At 47.3% G+C, this 22,632-nt stretch overlaps 1 protein-coding gene across 3 annotated transcripts in view; it reads left to right on the top strand.

The window, feature by feature from the left end:
- The window catches only part of TTC28 (tetratricopeptide repeat domain 28), a 127,529-nt gene extending 105,059 nt beyond the window's left edge, over positions 1–22,470 (top strand). For 2 of the 3 annotated variants that reach the window (XM_068412215.1, XM_068412217.1), the window contains 10 exons: positions 4,153–4,297; positions 7,958–8,137; positions 9,259–9,979; positions 11,008–11,132; positions 12,175–12,406; positions 12,845–12,921; positions 14,587–14,610; positions 15,433–15,562; positions 16,337–16,444; positions 16,951–22,470. In XM_068412215.1, coding sequence (XP_068268316.1) covers positions 4,153–4,297; positions 7,958–8,137; positions 9,259–9,979; positions 11,008–11,132; positions 12,175–12,406; positions 12,845–12,921; positions 14,587–14,610; positions 15,433–15,562; positions 16,337–16,444; positions 16,951–18,575 — 3,367 coding nt within the window. In that variant the 3' untranslated portion in view covers positions 18,576–22,470. The remainder of the gene's footprint in view (positions 1–4,152; positions 4,298–7,957; positions 8,138–9,258; positions 9,980–11,007; positions 11,133–12,174; positions 12,407–12,844; positions 12,922–14,586; positions 14,611–15,432; positions 15,563–16,336; positions 16,445–16,950) is intronic. The other variant, XM_068412216.1, reaches the window with a different exon arrangement.
- The last annotated feature ends 162 nt before the right edge of the window (positions 22,471–22,632 follow it).

The raw sequence follows: 22,632 nt of genomic DNA, 5'->3' as shown, positions 1-22,632 counted from the left end.
CCTCCTGTACTTGACATCTGCTCCAGTCCCGTAGATGATCAAACCGGAGGCCACAGAGTCTGGAAGGGCACTGTAGAAAGCATCAGCTGGCCTCTTGCTATACTGTGTGGTTCTTTATGATTAAGCTGTGTAGATAGCGGTGTTGCTCCTGGCATGCAGCACACCGAGCTTGGGACAGCAAGGAGACATCCTTGCAAGAGCCCTGAAGCTTCAGGAAGGAAGCAGATGAAAGAGAGCAGATTGAGAAATAAAATGGGAGCAGACAGCATTTCTGTGCACTGGCCTAGAGCTCTAGCAGGGAACTGTGAGCTCTTACTTTGGTTAAGCAAGAGAATTGAATGGTTAGCAAGAACGTAAGCTATGATCTTGCAGCTCCAGACTCCAGCTCACCTCCTCTTTGTGCATGGCTTTTCTGCCAGCCTAGTACTGGAGTGAGTTCATGTAGCTGTAGGTCAATGCTGCGTGGATTGTTGCTGCTGTAGTGCTTCAGAGGATGGTAAAATTGTGGCTCACAAGCAGCGACTGAAGGTATGGTGTCTGTTTGCTTTGGCTTCTGCACTGCAGGGGACAAAGAGCAGCAGGGCCTGCTTGGAGCTGAGAATAAGAGCTTGTCTTCCCTACTGCCAAGGCAGGCCCTGCATTCCTCCTGCAGGGCCTGAGTGCATGTTCACATCTTGTGCTTGAATGTTGGAGATCCTCAAGGGAGTTTGCATGGCTTGGGGCCAGTGCAAGTTCCCTCACGTGCAGGAACTGCACATGCTGTTAAGGTCCCGTGTTAGAAAATGAGGCCCTGGAGATGCCTATTAACGCCCTCGGGGCCTGACGGCTTGCCCCAGAGACCCGAGCAGCTGACCCCCTCCGGAGTGGGGCGATAGGGCTGTATCAGGGATGCTGGCTGGCCCAGGACCAAGCGGGGTCTTTGGAAGGCGGATAGGAAAGCAGTGGCTGGAGAGTCTCTCTCTGCCCGGTTCTCTGCCGTACGGGGTGCAGTGCTGCAGCTGCCCAAGCTCAGACCACACAAGCAGAGTGCTGGGTGGTCTGTGGGTTTGTGCAACCACTGGTGGGTTCTGGAGATAATTGTGGATCCTTGAAAGCATCCACAGGGAGCTCATATCTGAATGTTTTCTGGAGCTTCCCGCAGCTTGGTATTTTGAGTGTGTCAAGGCCCTGAACGTGGATTCGGGGCTGCCCCTCTAGGAAGGGTCTTTTTGAGGAAGGCTTGCAGAATGCCAGGCCTGATGGATATCCACTGTCCTGAGGCTGTCAGACCACTGCAGCAGTGAGTCTGACTCCAGCCCTCCGGAATGGCTGTGCTTGGTCATGAGTAGTATTTGACTCGTCCAGAGTCCTAGCGAGTGCCAAGGCAAGAGCAGCTCTGTGCTGGCTGCGATACGAACCCCTCCTTCCTGCCCGGGCCCAGCCACGTTCATCCTCTGCAGCAGAGCCAGGCTCTGTGAGGCTGGTGGTGGGCCAAATCAGTCTGAGCTCAAGGCTTGCGTGACATGGGCTTTCTCCCCCTTTCTCTGAGGCTGTCGTGGGATCATTGCTTTGTTCCTGCATCTCCAAGACAAAGGGTGGAAGCAGAGTTAATGCTGATACGTGCAGGCAGTCCTAAGCCCTTGTTTGTGCTGTTTCCTCTGCTTGCTGCAGGTCAGACTGCCTTATACAAAGGGTTATAAATAAGCAGCACTGCAGAGTCTGCGCAGGGGCTTCCAAATGAGAGATTTTACTGTTCCAGAAATCAGGAGACCCCTCTACATTGCAAGAACAAGGTAGAAACGATCAGTGCAGCTTCCCAGAAGCCAGCACTGGTGCTCTGTAGAAGGGGTGTTTGCCCAAAAGAGTCAAGTCTCCCTCTTGCCACACTGAAATCACCTGGAGAGCCCTTTGTTCGCGCTGGGTTGGGAGGAAAGGGAGTGGGCTGGCCAGGGCTCCAGGTCTGCTCTGCCGGCTGCAAAGATCTCTGTCCATCCTCCCTCTATGGATTTTCTCACTCTTCTTTGTGTACACAAACACACTGGCAAGAGATGTGAAAGATTTATGATACTCCCTTGGCTTTGTTCAAATAAAAAGCAATCCAAGTGGTGAAGGAATAAATCTAGAGCTGCTTGGCTGTGAAAACGAGATGAAGGAGGCTCTGCTGATTAGAGTAATCAAGCCCCTATTCCCTGCAATAAATTAGTGCGTTAAAATGGCTCGATACAGCCAGTGAGGCTGGCGAGTGCCACCTCCTGGCAAATAGCCACTTCAGGGAAGGTCAGGGCTGTTGTGCTTGGGCTAAAGCTCTACACGCTCACGGGTTCCCAGGTAAGCAGTGGAGTGTCCCTGCCCTTCTAGACTGGTATATCAGGCAGGATATACTGGAGGGATGTGCTTTTAGCACGGGGTTCAGGGCACTAGAAATGCATAAGATTGGGAAAGCACAGTTTTTATTTCCTAATCTGATTTTAAAATCTATGCTATGTAAATTATGGAAACAACTAAGCACTGCAAAGCGTGCTTGGCTCAGTCTGCTGCTGCAGTGGGGCTGGGCAGAGGGGTCCAGAGGGGAGCAGACAGTGCTGGGTCCATGCTGATCCTGCAGTGAACTTGGCATTGTCACCTAGTCAAGTTTTCAGCAGCTCTGAATAGCAGCAGCGTGCTTGTACTTTCACCAGAACCTCTGCACAGGAGAGCGTGGGCAGCTGGACACCAGGCCTCCCTTTGCATTCTTAAATCGCTCCTGTTGGCCCGTGAGATGTAAATTCCTTGTTAGTGGGGAGCGTGGGTGGTAACATCGCTTTTTCTTTAGAGAGTGGGGTTTAGACATGATGTGAGCTGGGGCTGGAGACTGGTTGCAGAACTGAGGAGAGAAAGAGAGGGGAGAAAGAAATTTGCTGAATCTGTCTGTTGGTATGTGTCAGAAAAGGTCAGGGGTATGTCAGAGGCCTGTGGTTTGTCAGTGGTAGAAGGAGTGCACTTGAGTGCAATATTTTTGCTCTCCTTGTCTTTTCCTGCATATTGACTTGATCTGGTAGTATGAAGAGACACTGTGCCTATATGTGTGTGTATGTATCTGCTGTAGGCATATATGCATACATACAAATATATATGCCTATAGCAAGTATGCAGCCAACTATTAATGTATCTCATTGATTAACATATCTGTTAGATGCTGAGGTTTCTTTTGATTTCCTGGATGTGCAAGTATTTTCTGGTTTTATTTCTTTTCTGTGTTGATAGCCGAGAATTGATCCAGGCAAGAGGTAAAAAGAGCGAACAGAGACAGGGCATTTCTTCTGAGGAAATGTTCTTAAAAAAGGGCGTTGCAGACTGGTGTCCTGACAAAGCGTGTGAGTTTGGTCATGAATCAGGAGACTATAGCTGCTTTCCTCTTGTGTAAATTGGCAAAGGGACATAGAATTGGAAGGTGTCTGAGAGGCAAAACAGTGCTGTGCTTCATAGAGACCAAGAACGGAGGGAGGCTTTCTCTGCGCAGCAGCATCAGAGTATGATTTGGACTGGGATTTCATGGAACCCTCCATCAAATGCATTTGGCACCTTGAGGACAATGGGGCATGTTTTGCCTCATGGGTGGCCTTTTATTCTTGAGATTGTGTTCATTACTGGACAGCCCCAGTGGTGACTGGTTACACTTCAGACCTTGCACTGCCATTGCTGTTCAATATCTTATTTCCCTCCTTGCCTTTTCTTTAAGGCCCACCTGTTAAAACTTTCTGGAAAGTTACCCTTTTCACATAAAATGGTTGTTCATGGCACCAAGCCAAGGATAACCTTTCTGAGGAGCACAGCTGCTGGGTGGCAGGTGGGTTGGAACTAGATGATCTTTAAGGTCCCTTCCAACCCAAACCATTCTATGATTCTGTGATTAGTGAGACCAGAATGGGACAACATCGTTTCCTCAACAGGGCAATAACTTTTTGTAGCCGTGCCATCTCAGTCTCCTCAGAGCGATGGTGTTTGGTGGCTGGTAATGCCAGGAGAGCACGTGCAGAGCTCTGTCCGTGGGGATGTCGGAAACGGGCTCCAGGTCAGCTCTTGCATCTGACTTCATGGAGCCGTTCGGAGGAGTGGCAGCAAGCGTAAGTCAGGGCAACCTGTAGTGGACCTCAGATTTCTGCAACTAACCCCTTGCTTGTCTTTTGTCCACAGGAGCTGTCAGAGCATGACCAGTCTGTTCAGCAGTACCATGTCTCCTGTTAAGGATGGAACGTCATCTCTTCCAAGGAGGCAGGCTTCCTTCACCAAACCCCCGCTCCGTGCGCTCTACGACTTACTGATAGGACCTATGGAAGGAGTAAGCCTTTGACACTGACAAATGTAGAGATTCATTTACCAAAATCCCCCGTCAATGTGGGAAAGCAAGAATAGGCAGCCCAGGAGGGGCAGCGCAGCCCCTGGTTCTGGTCTCATGGAGCAAAGGCGGGATAAATTAAAAATTCCTGTCTCTGTCACGTGATGTCTCTAGCTAGAAGAGGTGAAGTCACGCAGTCGAGAATTAGTCTTTTCTCAATTTGTATCCAGCTGAACAAACAGCTGGAAATGTCACAATTCTGTCATGTGAGAGGGAAAACCAGCTCTACCTTGGGTTGCTTTAAAGGCTGTTTGGACGCTTTAATCTTGTCTGCAGAAGTCACCTCTGTTGCGGACACATAACCTTTGTGAGCCTGAGCCTTTGTGAGCTCTGTCAGCCTGCCATCCCACGGTCACGCCGTGAGTCTGGGAGAGTGGGGCCTTCTGCTCCAGAGGCAGCACGTGCATCCTCTTTGCAGGGTGAGGAGGTCAGCCCTGCTTACGGGTTTTCTCTGTCATCTTCTACAACATTCTTGAGAAAGCTTCACCTGAGAGTTTAGTGCCTGCCTACACCTAGTGTAAAAATAGGCAAGACAGGCCAGGAGGAAGCCCTCATGGGGAACCCCAGGAGCTTGCTTCTCCTTCCCGGTGAGGATGCACTGTGGTTGGGCACTGCTTGGCAGGTTTGAGTGTCTGAGGCCCAAAGTTGCCTCCAGTAAGGTACTGAGGGCTTGGCAGGGCTTTCAGAGAGCACAGAATTAGCAGATACAGGGTCCTCACCAGCAACTTTGTAAGAAGATGCAGTTCAGGTCTTGTGTGTAGTTTGGCAGTCCCATTAGAACGGAAACTTCCAGCTATAGCAACACGAGCTGCAAGTGAGGGATCCATCCAAGCCAGCAGCTGTCAGCTGGCCTAACCCTGCACAGCCATGCTCCCTGCAAGTGAAGGACCAGAGACTTTTCCACCTTTGTGACAAATCACCAGTGTAGCCGGTATCGTTGCTGTGAAGTAGAGCACATGTTGCTGTGCTTGGCAGTTCATGCTTTTCTCCTTTTTCTCACTGAGGAAATTCTTTTTTGTTAGAACTCACCCTAAAATTAATTCTTGGAGACATACGAAACGCAAATGATCCTCATAGTTTTATTTGTTTCTGTAACGCACATACAGCCATCGTGAGACAAAAAATATTAAACACTAGGGGTTTTACATACAAATTAAAAATTCTGCTAGGCACATGTCACTGTGGCTCAGATGCTCTGATTGTATTGCTGACAGCTAAAGCTCCTGGAGCAGTAAGTAAAATGGAATATGTATTCAAAAAAACAAATAAACAAAAAAACCCAAAATATTCCTGGAACACAACAACTGCCCTGGTGGGAAGCTGCTGCTTGTCAGCTCGGGCTCTGCAGACAGAGGCACGGCTGAACGGAGGCTGGTGAATTCAGCTGCAGAGCACGCGTGCTGCTTCCCCAGGCAGTGGGTGTCGGGGAGGCCCCTGGGTCTCCGTCTCCGGTCTGTGGGGCAGGGTGAGCTCCAGAGCTGTAAGGAGGACAGGAGAAACAGCAAAAGGTCAGCAACTATTTTTAACTCCTTTTAAATGAAAATTCTCTTCCTTCAGCAGTTTTGTTCCCACTTCAAATGGCAAGAAGCCTGTAAAAGCACCTCGCTGTCTCGCTTCAACTTTCTGCTGTTTGACATGCTCCCTTATAGCTGACCTGGTTTTGGTATTTCTGGCTTGCTCCAGACTCCCTTTGGAGGAGACCGCCAGGCTGACTTTTCTATTTCTTCAGCAATGTTCATTCATCTTTGCTGCTGCCTTAGAACTGAAGCTTGAGACTGACTGCAAATGCCTGTTGTTCTTTGATTGCTGGAGAGATGGGGTCAGTGTATCTGACCATGAGCTCTCTGCATCACAGTGCAGCCTGCTGCAAACTGACCCTGAGCAAGGTGGAGAGGAAGAATTGTGTTAGGACCAGGGTGTGTTTGTCTGAGCTCTATATATAGAACTTCACACAAGTAGTAATATTCACCCTCAAAATGCACAATATCCCTTTCTTTTCTGCTTCCTGTCTGATTATCCGACGTGTCCGCACTTGAGAATTTTCTGACATCGCTTCTGCGCCCCTCTTGTTTCAGAAGTCTGTGTTCCCATCAGACATTTCATAGTGGTAGTTCACTGTTGGCAGCAAAAGAAGGAAGATTCTTGTCTCCCTTGTTAAACGGGGACTCAGCTGAAAGAAGCGTGCTCTAAAGCAGGGATGTTAAAGGGAGTAATGTTTGATAAACAACAGAAAAGAGATAGAACATGGATGTTATTTCCTCCAGAAGAATGTATCTAGCTAGCACGCCAGAGGTTTTGGTGGTTATTATTTGTAAAATGTAAGCCATGTGTTTGAAAAATACGCTTCTTTTACTGCAGTTCTGTTGAAGCCCCAGAATTTTCATCAGGAAGAGGTAACATGTGGAGGCATTGGAAGCTGGTTCAGGAACCCACTTGGAATGGGTCAAGCAGTTTTGTCTTCGTTTGCTGAGCAGCCTGAGTAGCTGTTTTTCTCCTGTCGAAACAGATGTTTGCTACATCTGATGGCAATTAATATGACTTAAAATGACAATTCTCAAAAGAACGGAGAATCTAGAGGCAAGAATCTAGTCCTGCATACTAGATCCTTGTCTCCATCCTGCAGTGAACACTGCGAGGGCAGCTTGCCTTTGGGAACATCAGGCGGTCTAGACAGAAAGAGAACAGCACTAGTTGAACTGGTTATCTCCGAAACCTACGTCAAGTTGCGGACTTGCTCTCATCCAAGCTTGTGCTGAAAGTTTCATCTTCGCATGAATGGTTTAATTGCTAGGCCAAGCTATGGCTGCTACTCTAGCGTAAAGGTGTAGAATTGCTTAGTAATTTAAGGCCGTTTTGCCTGAGAGTCCTTTAGGCTTTTTTGTGTGTGTGCTGCAAGTGTGTAAGCTGGAGCAAACTTCAGTGCTTTGAAGTTAGTCTTTCTGGCATGATAACTAATTATTTTTGTGATACACTAGATCAATAAGAGTGAAATTCCCACGGTTACATGGGACCAGGAGTAGCTGCCACTTTTTGTGCCCAGCTGCATGTTCCCTGTTTATTAATCTCTCTGCCTCACTTCTCCATCCATAAGATACTTTCTATTTAAACCTGTTTGTGACTCTGGGTTGATTACAGTGTCAAGTGTCTGGAAGTGCAGGTCGCACACGCAGCCTGTCTGTAGATCGTTTACTTTTATATAGGAAATTCCTATTTTGAAATTCAATATCAGAAAGAATGTTCTCTTTCAAAGGATAATGTGATAATGATATTGACAAGACATAGGTGGTTTGGCTTAACGAAGATTTTACGCTGGAGCAGGAGGGGTTGCTGTGCTGTGGTGAGGCCGGGTGTGACGACCGAGGGCCGCACCGCGTGTCAGTGCGCTCGGGGCTCGTCCGGCCCGGCGGGACTGTTTGTGCACGGGGAGCAGCAGCCCGGCCATACAGACCCGTCCAGTGCCAACATGCGTTCATGTGGAGCGGAATTCTGATGTGGCTATTTCCAAACCTGACGTGGGGTTAGACTAGAGCCCGATGCTTGGGAAGTGCGGGCTGGGGCACTGACAGAGTGAAAGGGCCGAACTGATTCTCTCTCTCTCTTCAGGGTTTGATGCATTCCAGTGGGCCCGTTGGCCGCCACCGCCAGCTGATACTGGTTCTGGAGGGAGAACTGTACCTCATTCCTTTTGCTCTCCTGAAGGGCAGTTCCTCCAACGAGTACCTCTATGAGCGCTTCAGCCTCATTGCAGTGCCGTCCATCCAGTCGCTGAATCCCAGCTCCAAGGTCCGACATTGCCTTATAAAACCTCTCTCTCATAGAACCTCTCCTGTGGGGTGCAGGTTCCTGTGCATGCCAGAATAGCAACAGCTCCATCCTGCTGCGCCAGGCGCAAGAATAGAAACCACAAATGTACCACCTTCCTGAGGCACTCCCAGGTCTGATGAGCACGCTGAGCACCACAGCTGTGAAGTAGATTCTGATGTAGTTCTTGCAGCACAAAATCACAGCCCCAGGCATGCCAGGGAGCACAAGGGGAATGGATCATTTGGATATCCTCATCTAAAGGATGGCATGTCCTGAGGTGTGGAGCCTCATGGCAGACTGCAGAAATGTAGGTGTTTGTGGTCAATACTGAGCTTCCTTGGCAAGCTGACTGTCCTGTCGCGTTCCTGGTATGTTTACCTACATTTTAGCTTTCTGTGTGGAAAAGGCCACTAATGTCTTGTGACCCTGAAGCTATACGGCAAGGTGAATACCACAGGGAAATGCTGCGGAAGTATCTTCATGCTGATGTTTGGCATCAGCATTTCTAAGGCCCAGTTCTCCAGGGAGAATGCCCTAAGTCACATCTGCTCTTGCTGAGCAGTGTTGTGCTGCGTGTCTCGGCTTGCACTGGGTTAAACACAGCCACTGGAACAGCAAAAGGGTCTGAACCTTGTCAGCATTACTGATGTGGGGTCAGGCTTTTCTGTTCAGTATCAGGCCCCAGTAATCAGCTGCATGCAGCACCATGCCGCTGGCAGTGCTGGTACTGATCCCTGAAATACAGGTGTGAGAAACCAGTTGGTGAGTGATTACAAGGCGTTTTCCTACGAGGTGGGAAGCTGGGATCTTCTTCATGCTTTTAGCTCTGCTACAACCCTCAAAGGGACCTGGGCTAAGCCTGTTGCTTTCTGTTCTTACCTATCTGTTCACCCAAGACGTGGGGATAGAAATCCTGACTGGACTCAGGTGGAGATGTTCCTTGGAATAGTTAAATGGAAGAAACTAAAGAAATGCAAAGTTTTTCTGTAATTATGACAACCAGACTTCTGTTTAGAGCCAAAGAGACAGGATATTTTATTACTACCACCATAACAAACAGATCTTTGAACCTCATTTTCTCTTTCTTTTTCTCTCTGTAGTCCCATGCGAGGAAGAATACTCCTGCTTACTCCAGTTCTACCTCAATGGCAGCTGTCATAGGAAATCCCAAGCTCCCTTCAGCAGTTATGGACAGGTGGCTGTGGGGACCTATGCCCTCTGCAGAAGAGGAAGCATATATGGTATCTGAGTTACTCGGCTGCCAGCCGTTAGTTGGCAGTGCAGCAACAAAAGAGAGGGTCATGAGTGCCCTCACTCAGGCAGAATGTGTCCATTTTGCAACCCATGTCTCCTGGAAACTGGCTGCTTTGGTCCTGACACCCAACACTGACAGCAATCCAGCCAGCAGCAAAAGTTCTTTTGGGAACCCCTACACAATCCCAGAATCCCTTCGGATGCAGGATGATGCCAGTGATGTGGAGAGCATCTCAGACTGCCCTCCTCTTCAGGAGTTCCTGCTTACAGCAGCTGATGTCCTGGATCTGCGGCTTCCTGTCAAATTAGTGGTTCTTGGCTCTTACCAAGAATCCAGCAGCAAAGTCACTGCTGATGGAGTAATTGGCTTGACAAGAGCATTCCTGGCTGCTGGGGCTCAGTGTGTCCTAGTGTCACTCTGGCCGGTTCCTGTGGCTGCTTCCAAGATGTTTGTGCATGCCTTCTATTCCTCCCTCCTAAATGGGATGAAAGCCAGTGCGGCCCTTGGAGAAGCGATGAAAACTGTACAGAGCAGCAAGCAGTTCTCCCATCCATCCAACTGGGCAGGTAGGAAGGATCTGCTTTTCGACAAGCAAGGCGGGGTTTCTAGGGAGCGCTCTTACGCCCAGTTGTTTGAGTTAAGTGAGGAGCAGTGCTGGCAGGTAGCTGGGAGTAGCATGTGCCCTGTGCTCTCCCAGAATTCAGCCCCTGTGTTTCAGACTCTGATTCAGCTGAGTGTGGCGGAATGTCAGTGTCATGGAAAATATCAGTATTTCACTGTGTGTAGTAAGTGGGTTATGAAATTGATATAATTTAAAGCAATTGTGAGGTGAAGTATGTTTCCTCACAGTGGTTTCATGACTGGAAAGAAATAATGTGCAATACAACAACTCACTCCCTGTGTTTGAAATCTGTAGGGTCAGGTTTCCTCTGTACTTGGGATAGAGTTAGCTGGAGCAAATTTACAGAACCTTCTCACTGATAATTTAGTGAAACTCTTAATAAGGAGGCAAGAGTAGTACTCTGGAAGTTGCAGCAGCCCAGGGCAGCTGCCCATTCCCTACCCGGTCCCACAGACTGAACTTCCAAAAAGCTTCTAGATGCTTCATACTGTCTCTCCTCTATTGCATCAACAGTGTTTTCCTGTTCAAGCAAGTGGAAGAACACTCTCTTGCAGCTAAACTTGTCCTAGCACGCTCCGTGTCTCCTTCACAGCAGCAGAAATCAATAGATGTTAAACAGTGCTCGCAGAAACGGAACTCAGAAAACTGGGAGCTTTCCCTGTCTAGGTCAGAAACTTGTCTTGGCTTATGCACCATCTAAATCCTAGATTCTCCAAATGTCAGCACAAGGACCTCTGCCTGCCCCTTCTCGTCCGCTGCAGCGAGGTGTGCGGCTGCCTGTCCTCGCTCTGGTGCGTTATTCAAGACACCGTCAGGAGTTAAGGGTGAAAGTCAGGGATTGTGTGTAGTGAACTTGCAGGGTGCAGTAAACCATCATTCCATTAGTCTGAGAGGACAGAGGGTATCTGCTTCTGTTTTGAACATTTTCTGTAACAAAAGGAGACTGAGTGTGTCTTATTCTGAATCCTGCAGGCTTCATGCTCATTGGGAGTGATATGAAGCTGAACAGCCCTTCTTCGCTGGTAGGCCAGGCCCTGACTGAGATTCTGCAGCACCCTGAGAGGGCACGAGATGCTCTGCGTGTCCTGCTACATCTGGTAAGGGAAAGGAAACACTACCACACCCAGCAGGTGTGCAGCCCCGTCGGTGTGAGATAATGTCACCTGTGGGTATGCATCTGTAAATGATGAATAGGAAGAGAAGCACCCTGACGTGTAGCCACTCAAACTTGACTATATACCCTCAACCCTTCTCCCTTACCATAAGGTAGTCTCTTCTGAAAACTCTGGGTCAGTGTGAAAAGACTGGGACACCTGATGGAGTGTCTGGAGCAGAAGGAGGCAAAGTAAGCAAAGTCTTGCATTGTATTGTGACAAAATCCTCCCGTAGCTGTTGAATTGGGTCTCTGCTTTAAAAAGGAGATAATCATTGGGGTTAATTGTTTCTACAAGAAAATAGCTATGAACATTGCAGTCATGGAGATGCAGAACATAGTGACTGCTGAATCTTTGCGTACTTGGAAGAGAAGAGGCACTTTTGTCCCCATATGTGCCAGTAGCCTGTTGCAGGGAGCAGCAGGACTGAAGCCAAGCTGCCAGATGGCTAGAATAATCTCTCGTGACTCTTAATACTTTTCTTTCCAGTGTGTCTTCTGTGGTCCCCCAGGAATGTGGCATATCCATAGGATGATGAAAACCTGTGAATATTGCTAGTCATCCCAGTTGCTGGGTTTTGTGGACACCCACCTCTCTTTACTGTTTACCATATAGCTGCAGACTCTTGCCTGGCAATAAGCAGTGTACACGAGAGGCTGGAGCCTGAACAGAGTCATCTTTTGGGGAGAAACGCAGCTGCCAGGCTTACAGGAAACTATCACAATCAAACTGGTGCTTAGTTTCCTGTGGCATTACTTTCCCCAGTGTCCCAGAGAACACTGACATCACAGTGATTTTACAGCTGTGAGTGCTGAGTTACCGGAGCCTCTTTTCGAGGGCACTAACATCCTTCTGTGTAAGACGGGCCAGGTTCAGCATTGGATTTGCTGTCCCTCAACCTGCTGTTCCTGCCTCTTAATGTGTAAAAAGAGGCAGTTAGTAAAAATCTCTTATAAAATAAGCTAATGCTGTATTTTCCCCACAGGTGGAGAAATCGTTGCAGCGAATCCAAAATGGGCAGCACAACTCCATGTATACCTCCCAGCAAAGCGTGGAGAATAAAGTTGGTGGCATTCCAGGCTGGCAGGCACTGCTCACTGCAGTAGGGTTTCGGTTGGACCCCCCAGCCAGTGGCCTCCCGGCAGCAGTATTCTTCCCCACCTCTGACCCTGGTGACCGGCTCCAGCAGTGCAGCACCACCATACAGTCCCTCCTAGGTAAGAAGCAGGCCAGCTGTGGGCTCTGTCCTCATCTGTCCAAGCAGACGTTGATCTTTCCTGCCTTTTGTTGATGCAAGCCTGTAAAATGGTGACGTTTTACATCGATGAAATAAAAGTATTTAACAGGGTAGAGGTTCAAGAAGTAAATGTTTATGAAAATTTTGTCATAGAAGGGAATCATTTACTACTGGGTCCAGATCTGAGGAGCATGATGTGACTATTCCTTTCTCCCAGCTCTCAGTCAGAAAATGTATAATCAGGTGCAAAGTGGGAAAACCTTTCGCTTTTTGGAAGTTGCTGCTGCTTCCAGAACTGTTCAGTGATGTGGGGAGAGGTTTAGGAAGTAGCTGAGTTTGTGGTCTGTTGAGGTTTCTGCGTTTCTAGCAGTCAAGAAACAGATACTGAACAATCCCTGTTTCTGCTGGTGTTTTTCAGGTTTGCCTAACCCTGCACTTCAGGCACTTTGTAAACTTATCACAGCTTCAGAAACAGGAGAACAGCTTATCAACAGGGTGAGTTGGGAGGTTTTCCTCCGGTACCAGTTTCCAGATGGTTCTTCCCAGGTCAGTAAATTCAGAAACGCACAGAATGGTTTATGCTCTGGTTTATCAACCCAGACCTTGCTAGGGGACTGCAGGGTTGAAATTCTAAACTTGCCTGTTTGTGTGAATGAAAGTGTGTGTCCAGAAGAGAAAATGCAGGTATGTTACGGGGCTGCATGGCCTTGGGTCTCTGTGTTCAGTGACAGAAGTGAAAACAGGATACCTGCTGCAGTGAGGGGGAAGCAAAATGTGGGAAATGAGTGGCAGAAGCATTAATTGGTACTGGGCCGTTCTGTGTAGGGCCCGTGTTGGCTGGTCTTTGTCCACTGTAATTACCAAAGTCGCAAGGTATAGTTGACTTTGGACAATGCGAGGTCTGTCAGAAACCTTGCTGAGCCCATGCTTCTCCTGGCGTGTGTGCTCCTAGTTCTGCTGGAAGCATTCACGGTCTTTAGAGAAAGGCAGTGCCACCTGCGGCTGTGGGACTCCTCTCCGCTCCCCCCAGTCTCCTTCACGTTCCTCCCTCTCCCCAGTCTTTCCAGCATGCCTAGCCTAACCTAACCTTTCTCTGTGCCACCAGCCTGGCTGGCTTTCCATTACATGTTTCTTACTGTCCTGACTGCCCCTCTGATGAGGTTTATTTTGATAACTTGCCTGCTTTAGTAAATGAACATACTGCACACAGTGAATGGGTGTATAGCTCATTTTCTTTTCCCTTTTCCCCATGCAGAAGGAAAAATACTCAGATGGCTGTACACAACTAACAAAAGATGCACTCACCATTGCCTTAGCTGCTCCATGCAATAAATATTGGCAGGGGTGTTGCATTGCTTTGCATATGTTCTTCTGTAGCCCACGCCCCTGGCAGAATTCCCTTTTGCACAAGAGTCTGTCCAGTTACTAGTCAGGGTTTTTCAACTCAGCTCTCCCTTCCTCTGCAGTTACTTGCTTTTTTCCCCTCCTTCCTCTCCGCAGTTCAGTTGGTGAGCAGCTAAGGCTCTACCTTGTCCCAAAGGAGAGCAGACTTTGTTCAAACTGGAGTGTAACGGCTGGCAGTTCAGTCAGGGGGGTTGGTTACCACCTTCCCGTACGGGGACAGGCGTCTGAGGGAGCAGGTGCTCTTGGCATTAGTGAAGCAGCAAGGCAGGGAGCCTGATCTTTTGCTCTGGATAGAAAATGCTTATTTTTAGTGCAAAACAGAAGGCAGGAACCACAAAAGAGAGAACTTCAGTACTACCACATGTGCAAGGAAAAGTTAGGGATTGCTGCCTGCATTAAGTGCCAATAATGTATCCCAGAGAAAACAAGAGAAGGGCTTGTTTTATGTTCAGCCTTGCCAGAATGTGAGTTGGCCTGAGATCTGCCTGCTAAGTGTCTGAGTTGATTGTAATGAGCCGGGCACTCCCCGATTCCAGCTGCCTGTTCCCACGCTGTTGGACTCCTGATTCACAGCTCAGGCCATTTCCATTGCTCCCTTCTTTCTCTGGATAGAGCATCTTGCAGTCAGGATGCTGGTTTGCATGTGGATGTGTCACTGCAGGGTTCCCTATCACAGGCATTTTGTAGCACAGAATAACCTGTGTTCTTTCTTTCTTTTCTCCTCTCTTTTCCTTTCTTGTTACCTGCTGCCCGAAGGCTGTTAAAAATATGGTGGGAATGGTGAGTATTACATGCACTGGGGAATGACACTGCTGTGCAGGATAAAATGCCTTGGTCAGTGCAGAGCTATTCCCCTGCCCTGCAGAGTAGTGTCTTCAAGCTGCTTTCAGGTGTGGATTTTGCTCCATAGTGCTGCTGTGGAAAAAAGACTGTGTAAGCTTTTGTGGGTTTTAAGAGATGGGTGGTCCTGAGGTTAGCTGGTCCCTGATTAATGGCTTTCCATCCTTCCTGCCCTGGCTGGGTTTCTGAATTGCATGGGATCCTGGCACCTTAATTTGTGTCAGATCTTCATAAACACATTTTTTTTCAACTTTGCTGCTCCTGTCCCTTGGGCACAGTTGGGAAACTTCTTTCCTGGAGGCCATGGAGGTATTAGGAAAGTCTTCCATGGTTTCATATGACTTGTTCTGCCCAGTTAAATGCTGAGAATGAGTTTCTGGGGATTTGCATAAGGAGTGTGGCTCAGTCATGGAATGGGCTTTAGTATATTTCTGTGAGCAGCCCCACAGTATCTCTTTCCTTTCACTTCACAGATTTTCCTGCTGTGCTTCCTTCTTGCTCAGTTTCCACTGGCCACACCCCCCAACCCTCACCCCTCTTCTGTCCCTACCTTTGCTGCTGTCCAGCTTTGTCCATTGTTGCTGTCCCTGGATTGTCCCTCTGCCCGGTCCTTTGCACCTTGCTGTTCTGTTCAGGAGCAGCAGCTGCATATGTGGGTGCGCAGGGACAGGGGTGTTTGCAGTGCGTTTCCTTAGCTGTGACTGTCGGAAAAGCAGTGATGTGACTTGTAAGGAATGGCTAATGTTGTATTGTTATCTTCAGCTGCATCAAGTCCTGGTTCAACTTCAGGCGGGCGAGAAGGAGCAAGATTTCTCCTCTGCACCAATCCAGGTTTCCATCAGTGTCCAACTCTGGAGGCTGCCTGGCTGTCATGAGTTTCTGGCAGCTCTAGGTAGGAAAACACTTCATTCCATTATCTCATATGGTGGCTTGAAGTAGTGACGAGCCTCACAGCTTTGGATTTGCTTGTCTGGGTGCTGTTTGGCCTTTGCATCTCTGGATGGGATCCCTGACTGCTCAGTACATCTCTGCCAGTTCACATGCACAGAGCTCTTCTGTTCCCTGGTTGGCCAGTGGTAAAGTGCATTTTCTCTCATGCACCAAAACATCTCCTCAGTCAGCAGAACATGGATTTCAGGGTTGACAGCAGCTTGGTGCTGTCAGGTTCGATTAACCCCAGTTTTTGTTTCAGGATCCTTTTCCCCTCTTGTTCATAATACAGACTTGTGAGTTCGCTTCTGGGCTTCTACCTGAAGTGAACCAGTCATTCCTTTGGCAGGGAAACCTGTGCACTGGGCAAGGATAGGATATACCAAGGTGACAGTATGTACCAGGGTCTGCATCCTGAAGAAAAGACAGATGAGAAGTAAATATCAAACTAGATTTTATTCCGGCGTGGACCTTGCTTAGAGTTAGTAAAAGGGCATTGCAGGGAAGAAGCAACACTGCAAAAAGAAACATCCAAGACGACTGCTTGAGGAGGCATGCTAAATAGTAATAAAAACAAACCCAACAAACTGTACATTGTAGGTGAAGAGTCATCATTCCAGATCACAGCAGGATCTCGTATCTTTTTGTTCTGTTCCTGTTCTAAATGAGATCACACTTGTTTAAGACATTGGAGCTTTCTGTGAGGTGTGATTTTCTGCTCCATATTCCACTACAGGTTTTGACCTTTGTGAAGTTGGCCAAGAGGAGGTGATCCTGAAAACCGGGAAACAAGCTAACAGGAGGACCATGCACTTTGCTCTACAATCCTTGCTGGCACTTTTTGGTAAAGCTGCTTACAGTAGTTTTTGCTCCTGTATCATCTGATGATTTGATCAGAATGGCTTCTGTCGAAATCTCACACTCTTACCTTTTGCAGAGATTATACATACATCACTGCCTGTGTCATACAGCCCATACATCATACAGCATGTGCAGCAAATGTTATTTTTATATGGGAAACAAACACTAAGACTTGGCTGAGGCCAACGGTGGGAATAGTCCAGCGACTGGAGGATGTATAACTCACCCTTGGTTTTGAGATATAAAACGAGAACGAATTGACCAGTTTCATCTAGGATACCTGGACTGAGGTTCCTGCCTGTGCATTTCCTGGGCTGTGCACATTTTATTTTCTCACCTAAATAGCAGTTGGGTTTTTTGAAGTAGCATAGGGTCTGAGTGTGTGTTTAGTAACATTTCCTCTTAATTCTCATAAGAGCATTACCGGGTTTTGTTTGATTCTACTGTTAATCTAGGGACATGTTTGTACATATTTTTTTTCTTTTTTAGATTCTACAGAGCTGCCCAAGCGCCTTAGCCTGGACAGTTCCTCATCGCTAGAGTCCCTGGCTTCTGCTCAGTCTATTTCCAACCCTGCACCCCAGTATCAAAACCCTCCATTCTCTCCTACTTGTCCAGACAGCATTGCATCAGATGCCATTTCTGTGTATAGCCTGAGCTCCATTGCTTCTTCCATGAGTTTTGTTTCCAAGCCAGAGAGCGTGCCAGATGGTGTGGGGCACAGAGGACGCCAGGACTATGAGAGGCCCAAGAACATCTATCCACATAGGTCTGCAGTACAGAGCCAGTTGTCACCACAAACCAGCGCTGTAGCCAGCAAAGATGAGGAGGAGTATGAAGGGTTTTCTATAATCAGCAACGAGCCTTTGGCCAGCTACCAAGAAAACATAAAACCAAGATTTTCCCCTGATCACAAACAGCCCAAAACTGGTCAGACTGGAGGTATTAAAGACTCTGTCAACTCCAAAGGGAGCATAAGTACCCCAAATTCTCCTGTTAAAATGACTCTTATTCCCAGTCCAAATTCACCTTTCCAAAAAGTTGGGAAACTTGCAAGTTCTGATACTGGGGAATCTGATCAGTCTAGCACTGAGACTGACAGCACTGTCAAATCCCAGGAGGACAGTAATCCAAAGCTTGATCCGCAAGAGTTGGCCCAAAAAATTCTGGAGGAGACTCAGAGTCACCTCATTGCTGTTGAACGTCTTCAGAGAAGCAGCAGCCAAATAAGCAAGAGCAACAATTCAGATGATGGGGCTTCCACCCCATCAGGTGTGTCTGCATTCAGATCTTCAGAGACCAGTGCATTCAGTCGGCCAATCAGCTCTAGTCAGAAGAATCAGTCTTCACCTCTTGCAATTAAACCAAAGCCTCCAACAAGGAGTTCATCCCTTCAGAAAGTGAGTTCTGGCTATAATAGCCCTACGACATCGGAGATGTCAAACAAAGAAGGCACAGGCCAATACAGTGGGCAGCCGTCCCCAAGTTGTGATTCACATGGATCCTTAACTGAGCAGCCTCACTTTAAACTCAAGTACCCCAGCTCTCCCTACAGTGCTCATATTTCTAAATCACCCAGAAATATCTCTCCAAGCTCAGGGCATCAGTCTCCTGGTGGCAGCACTCCATCTCCTGCTCTTTCTTATTCCTCAGCTGGTTCTGCTCGCTCAAGTCCAGCTGATGCCCCAGACATAGACAAATTAAAAATGGCTGCCATTGATGAAAAAGTGCAAGCAATTCACAACTTAAAGATGTTCTGGCAAAGCACTCCCCATCACTCCACTGGCCCAATAAAGATTCTCCGAGGAGCTCCTGGAACAATGACTTCTAAGAAAGACGTCCTCAGCTTGCTCAATTTATCTCCACGGCACAGCAAAGAAGAAAGTGCAGATAAGCTGGAACTAAAGGACCTGTCTATTGAGCGACACCTTGCTTCTCCACAGAAGAACCCTCCAAATGGACACAAGCGCCCTGAAACTACAAATGCAGTGACATCGACTCATTCTCGGCCTTCCAGCAGCACTCCAGGAACCGCACGCCCCTTGAGGCTGCCATCTGGGAACGGTTACAAATTTTTGTCACCGGGAAGATTTTTTCCTTCCTCCAAATGTTGAAACGTCTTGAGTACCAGCTGGTGACTTACAATCTTGTAAAAGTATTTGCTTCTGCCCACTTGCCTTTATCAATACAGAACCATTATCTAAAAAGCCGTGGTCATACCCACAGCTGGCAATGCACAGGAATGTGGCAGGTCGGCCCTGTCTGTCCCTGCGTGGGGGCACGGGCCTTACACAGAGGGGCTTTAGTTTCCCTTGTCAGGACCTCGGCCAGACTCACTCGATAACAGGTTCTATGTAGTGTTCGGTGTTTGCAGCAACAGGTCCCATGAATCTAGTTGTCTGTTCATAAAATAATAGCTTTTAAGCCACCTACTTGTATTTTTTAACCTAACAGGAGGTTTTACAGCTGGCTTTTTATACAGAAATTATACATATCAGGGATTGGAGAGGGAAGCGAGAGGAGGCAGAACTTTCAGGTATACCACAAAGAAAGTATACACGAGTTTCTGCCTGGAGAAGTACAAGCCATTTATCTGATTGCTTTCAAAGGCTGACAGAGAGGACAAGATAACGTACCTCTAGATATCTCTGCCAAGTTAGCCAAACCCAAGGAATTGCTGGCAATAAAACTCCATAGCAGCCTGATACTGGCAGTCCTCTTGCATCATTTAGAGGCTGGTGAAACAAAGACAAGAGGACAGAGGTGCCCCACTCTAAAACCTGCGGCTCGGGTTATGTTTCTGGAGGGAAGCCTTTCAGGTGATATTTTGCTGGTTGGTCTGCTCAAAAAGAATGTTTGGGGCATAACGAGCAAGGTGCCTCAGCCTGAGGTAGTGAGCGTGTGTCAGAGAGGCAAGTGCTGGTTTTATTCAATGCTCTGATCTTTCAGGCACCCAGCATTATGATGGCAAAATTTTCATCTTGGCAAGTGTTTGGGCAGCACAGATGTCTTCTGCCTGCTGAGTGTGCACAGAAAAGGGTTACGGACACTGAAGCTCAGAACATTATTTTACAGTTCCTCAGTAGGCAGGAATGTGACATCAGCATATGTGATTTCGAAGTCACCTGACCAAATCCTTCACCGATCCTGCTAAATCATTCCCCATAGCTCATCACGGGAAGGTCTGCAAGCCTTTCACCCCGGTGGAAGCAAGCTCCTCTTGGCGCCAATACCCCAGTCCAAGCAGACGTCAGAGCACGTGGGTGAGGCAGCGAGCGGAGCGGCTCTGTGCAGAGCCCGTGTGCGCTGTGCTCCGTGGAGAACAGAGAGCCAGGAGCACCCGGGGGTGATGTGTAAGTAACCTTTCCTAGGCTAGATGGTGTTCAGGTGTTAGGGATCAAGGTGGAGATTCTTGTAAGAGGCTACATGATGTAATCAGAATCAAAATGATAATTTACATGCACTGAAAACTGTGGGCAGGTGGTAGCATTAACTTGGCCACACTGCACACTTAGATCCAAGCAAAGTATTTCACAGACCATGTGCTATGAAGTCGGAGCACTGGATCACCAAGGCTTTTGGTTTCTATCCTGCACTCCCAAAATTCGCTGAGTGACTGAAGGCTAAATCACTTCACCTCTCCATGCCTCGTCTTCCCGTTCTATCTAAATGGGGATAGTAATACTTACCTACCTACCTCACAGAGGTGTTGTGAGGCTTAATTAATTAGGCCCTGAGTTTTAGCTGGATCTGAAGTCAACTTCCAGTCTTGCAGCTGACTACCCGAATGGTGAGTGCAGTCAGCTCTGTAAACATATTAGGGGCACGTTGCTGATGCAGGTAATTGTTGCACTTACCAGGTCTGGATGCTCTTCTTGAAAATACGGATGTGATCATTTGTGAATTCCTTAGGGATCTTGGAGGAAAAGCATGATAGCAGGACAGAGGATTTAATTCTGATACCGGAATATAAAACTACTTAGGTTCAGCTTTCTCATGGTGCTTATATCACATGTGTGCTTTGAGCACATTCTAGAATCCGCTGGTTTCGGGAGAAAGTTTTGCTTTTTGCCATCGCAAGAAATTAACACAAGCACTAAAGGCAAAGAATAGGGCTGTGTTGTTGCAGTCAGCTAACAAGGGATGGATGATCACAAAAGTTTCAGTGCAGAAAGACAAAAAGAGTAGTTACTCATCTACTCATATTATGCAATGTAGCAAAACAGTTGAGTAAATCTGTTCAACTCACATGATGCAAGTTACTTGTCTGCACATCACATCTTTCTGTGGTGGTTTGGTGCTAGATATCATCTTCTCGTCATTTGGCAGGAAAAATTAGAATAGTGGGCCAAAATGAGTCAGTACAGCGTCTACCCATCATGTAGACGGTGATATTGCTGATCATGCAGCTTGCTGTGGTCACAAGACTGCTGAGAGACTTGGTGTGACCTAATCTGTTTCTAACCAGCATAACTCTTAAAACGACATCCCAGGAACATCCAGGATGGAAGTGGGCAGCTTTTTGTTTATAGCAACAGCAAATACTCCCTGTAGTGCTGCATAACATGCCAGAAATAAGCCTCTTCACTTGTAGTTTACTTCCATAACTAAAGGATCTTTTAATCTGTAGAAATATATATATTGCCATTTTGGTACAACCCATTTTCTGGTTTCACACCAGAAGACAGTAGGTTTCACACTGGCTTAAAGTTTTCAGAAAGAGCTAAATCGGGGCAGGGGGGTGGTTCTTCTGTTGTTTTTTTTAGGGGAGGGGGGAGCATTGCAAAGAGGGAAGGGTTCAGATGTAGAGGAAGTTCAGTATTTGGGAAGTTGGTGTTGTATAAATATGGAAGGTGAGTGTCACTAGAACAAGTCCTTTGGGAAATGTGTTTCCATTGACTTGACACAGGGCACTTCCACTGGCTTCATGAGAGCCATGAAGATGCATGCTTGCTCATGGCTGGGAGACACTTCACACACCTTGTGCCTCACTCCTCCACCCCCTGAATGAGAAACAACCCCTTTGTGAGGAAAAAAGAGTTTTATCAGGTTTGCCCAATATGTGGAGAAATTCAGGAAATGAAAATAACATGTTCTCTGTTTGATATTAGAATTCCTTCTGTGGAGTTTAATTGCATTTGTCGTTGTTGTATTTGTGCATGGTACAAGTGACAACACTGCTTCATACAGTGAGCAGTACGAATTGGGTATTATCCACTTTCATATTAAACCTGCCACGTGCAACCATTCCCCAAAGCCATAGAATGTATTTTAGTTTGGTTTTGCCCAGTACATTTTACTGTATGAGGTTACAGATTTTTTATTGACTGTCTTTAGCTCCAACTAAATGGGAACAGTAAACAATCTCTCTGATCAAAACCCACTTTAATTTTATTTTGTTGGTTAGCCTGTACTCTGGCCTGGTACTGATTTTCCTTCTTCTTCATCATACCTACCTTGAAAAAAAACATTGAAGGGGTGCTACACCCACCTATATCACTCTAGGCCATGTTTCCTTTCGTTAGGTCAAACTTGTTCTGTGAACATCTCTTTCAAGTTGCAGAATAGCTCCAGGTGCACAGAAATACCTGTGGATCTGTTAAACACCGGTCATTTCAGGCTAGATGGTAATAATGGGTTTGAGCAGTTTCAGGTTCATTGCATTGCCATGCTGTCCAGAAAGGCTGCACATGTGGGTGGAAAACTTGGCCCCTCGGTTGCAGAACTCCTTCAAAAGAGCATTGAAGATGGTAACTCAGAGAGGACTGTCAGCAAAGACTCTTCCAAGCAGCAGCCCTTTAGCACTTGCTCTCCTTTATGCAGTGTTAGCCATGTTTGGCCTATATGGACTTTCTTTGTAAATTAAAACTCTGTTTCCAGACAGCATTAAACTTTTTATATTATGAAATTTACCATGTAAAAAGATTTTCATATTTTTATTGAAATTGCTAAGGCATTTGGCCTTCTTTCTTTGTGATTTCAGTGTCTATTAAAGCATGAGTTCTCTCAGTACTTGAGTCTGTTGGTCTAGGATGATATTGGGAGATAATTTGTTAGCGCACTCTCTGTCCTGACGCCCCGGTGGTTGCTGGTCTGCTCCTCCAGACTGTGTGAATCTGCGTTCTGTGGCAAAGGATGAGTAACGTACGGCAGCTGTCCTCCGCCTCCCCT

This window comes from Nyctibius grandis, chromosome 14, assembly GCF_013368605.1.
Source record: "Nyctibius grandis isolate bNycGra1 chromosome 14, bNycGra1.pri, whole genome shotgun sequence".
Classification (NCBI taxonomy): domain Eukaryota; kingdom Metazoa; phylum Chordata; class Aves; order Nyctibiiformes; family Nyctibiidae; genus Nyctibius; species Nyctibius grandis.
This window is presented reverse-complemented; position numbering and strand designations above follow the sequence as displayed.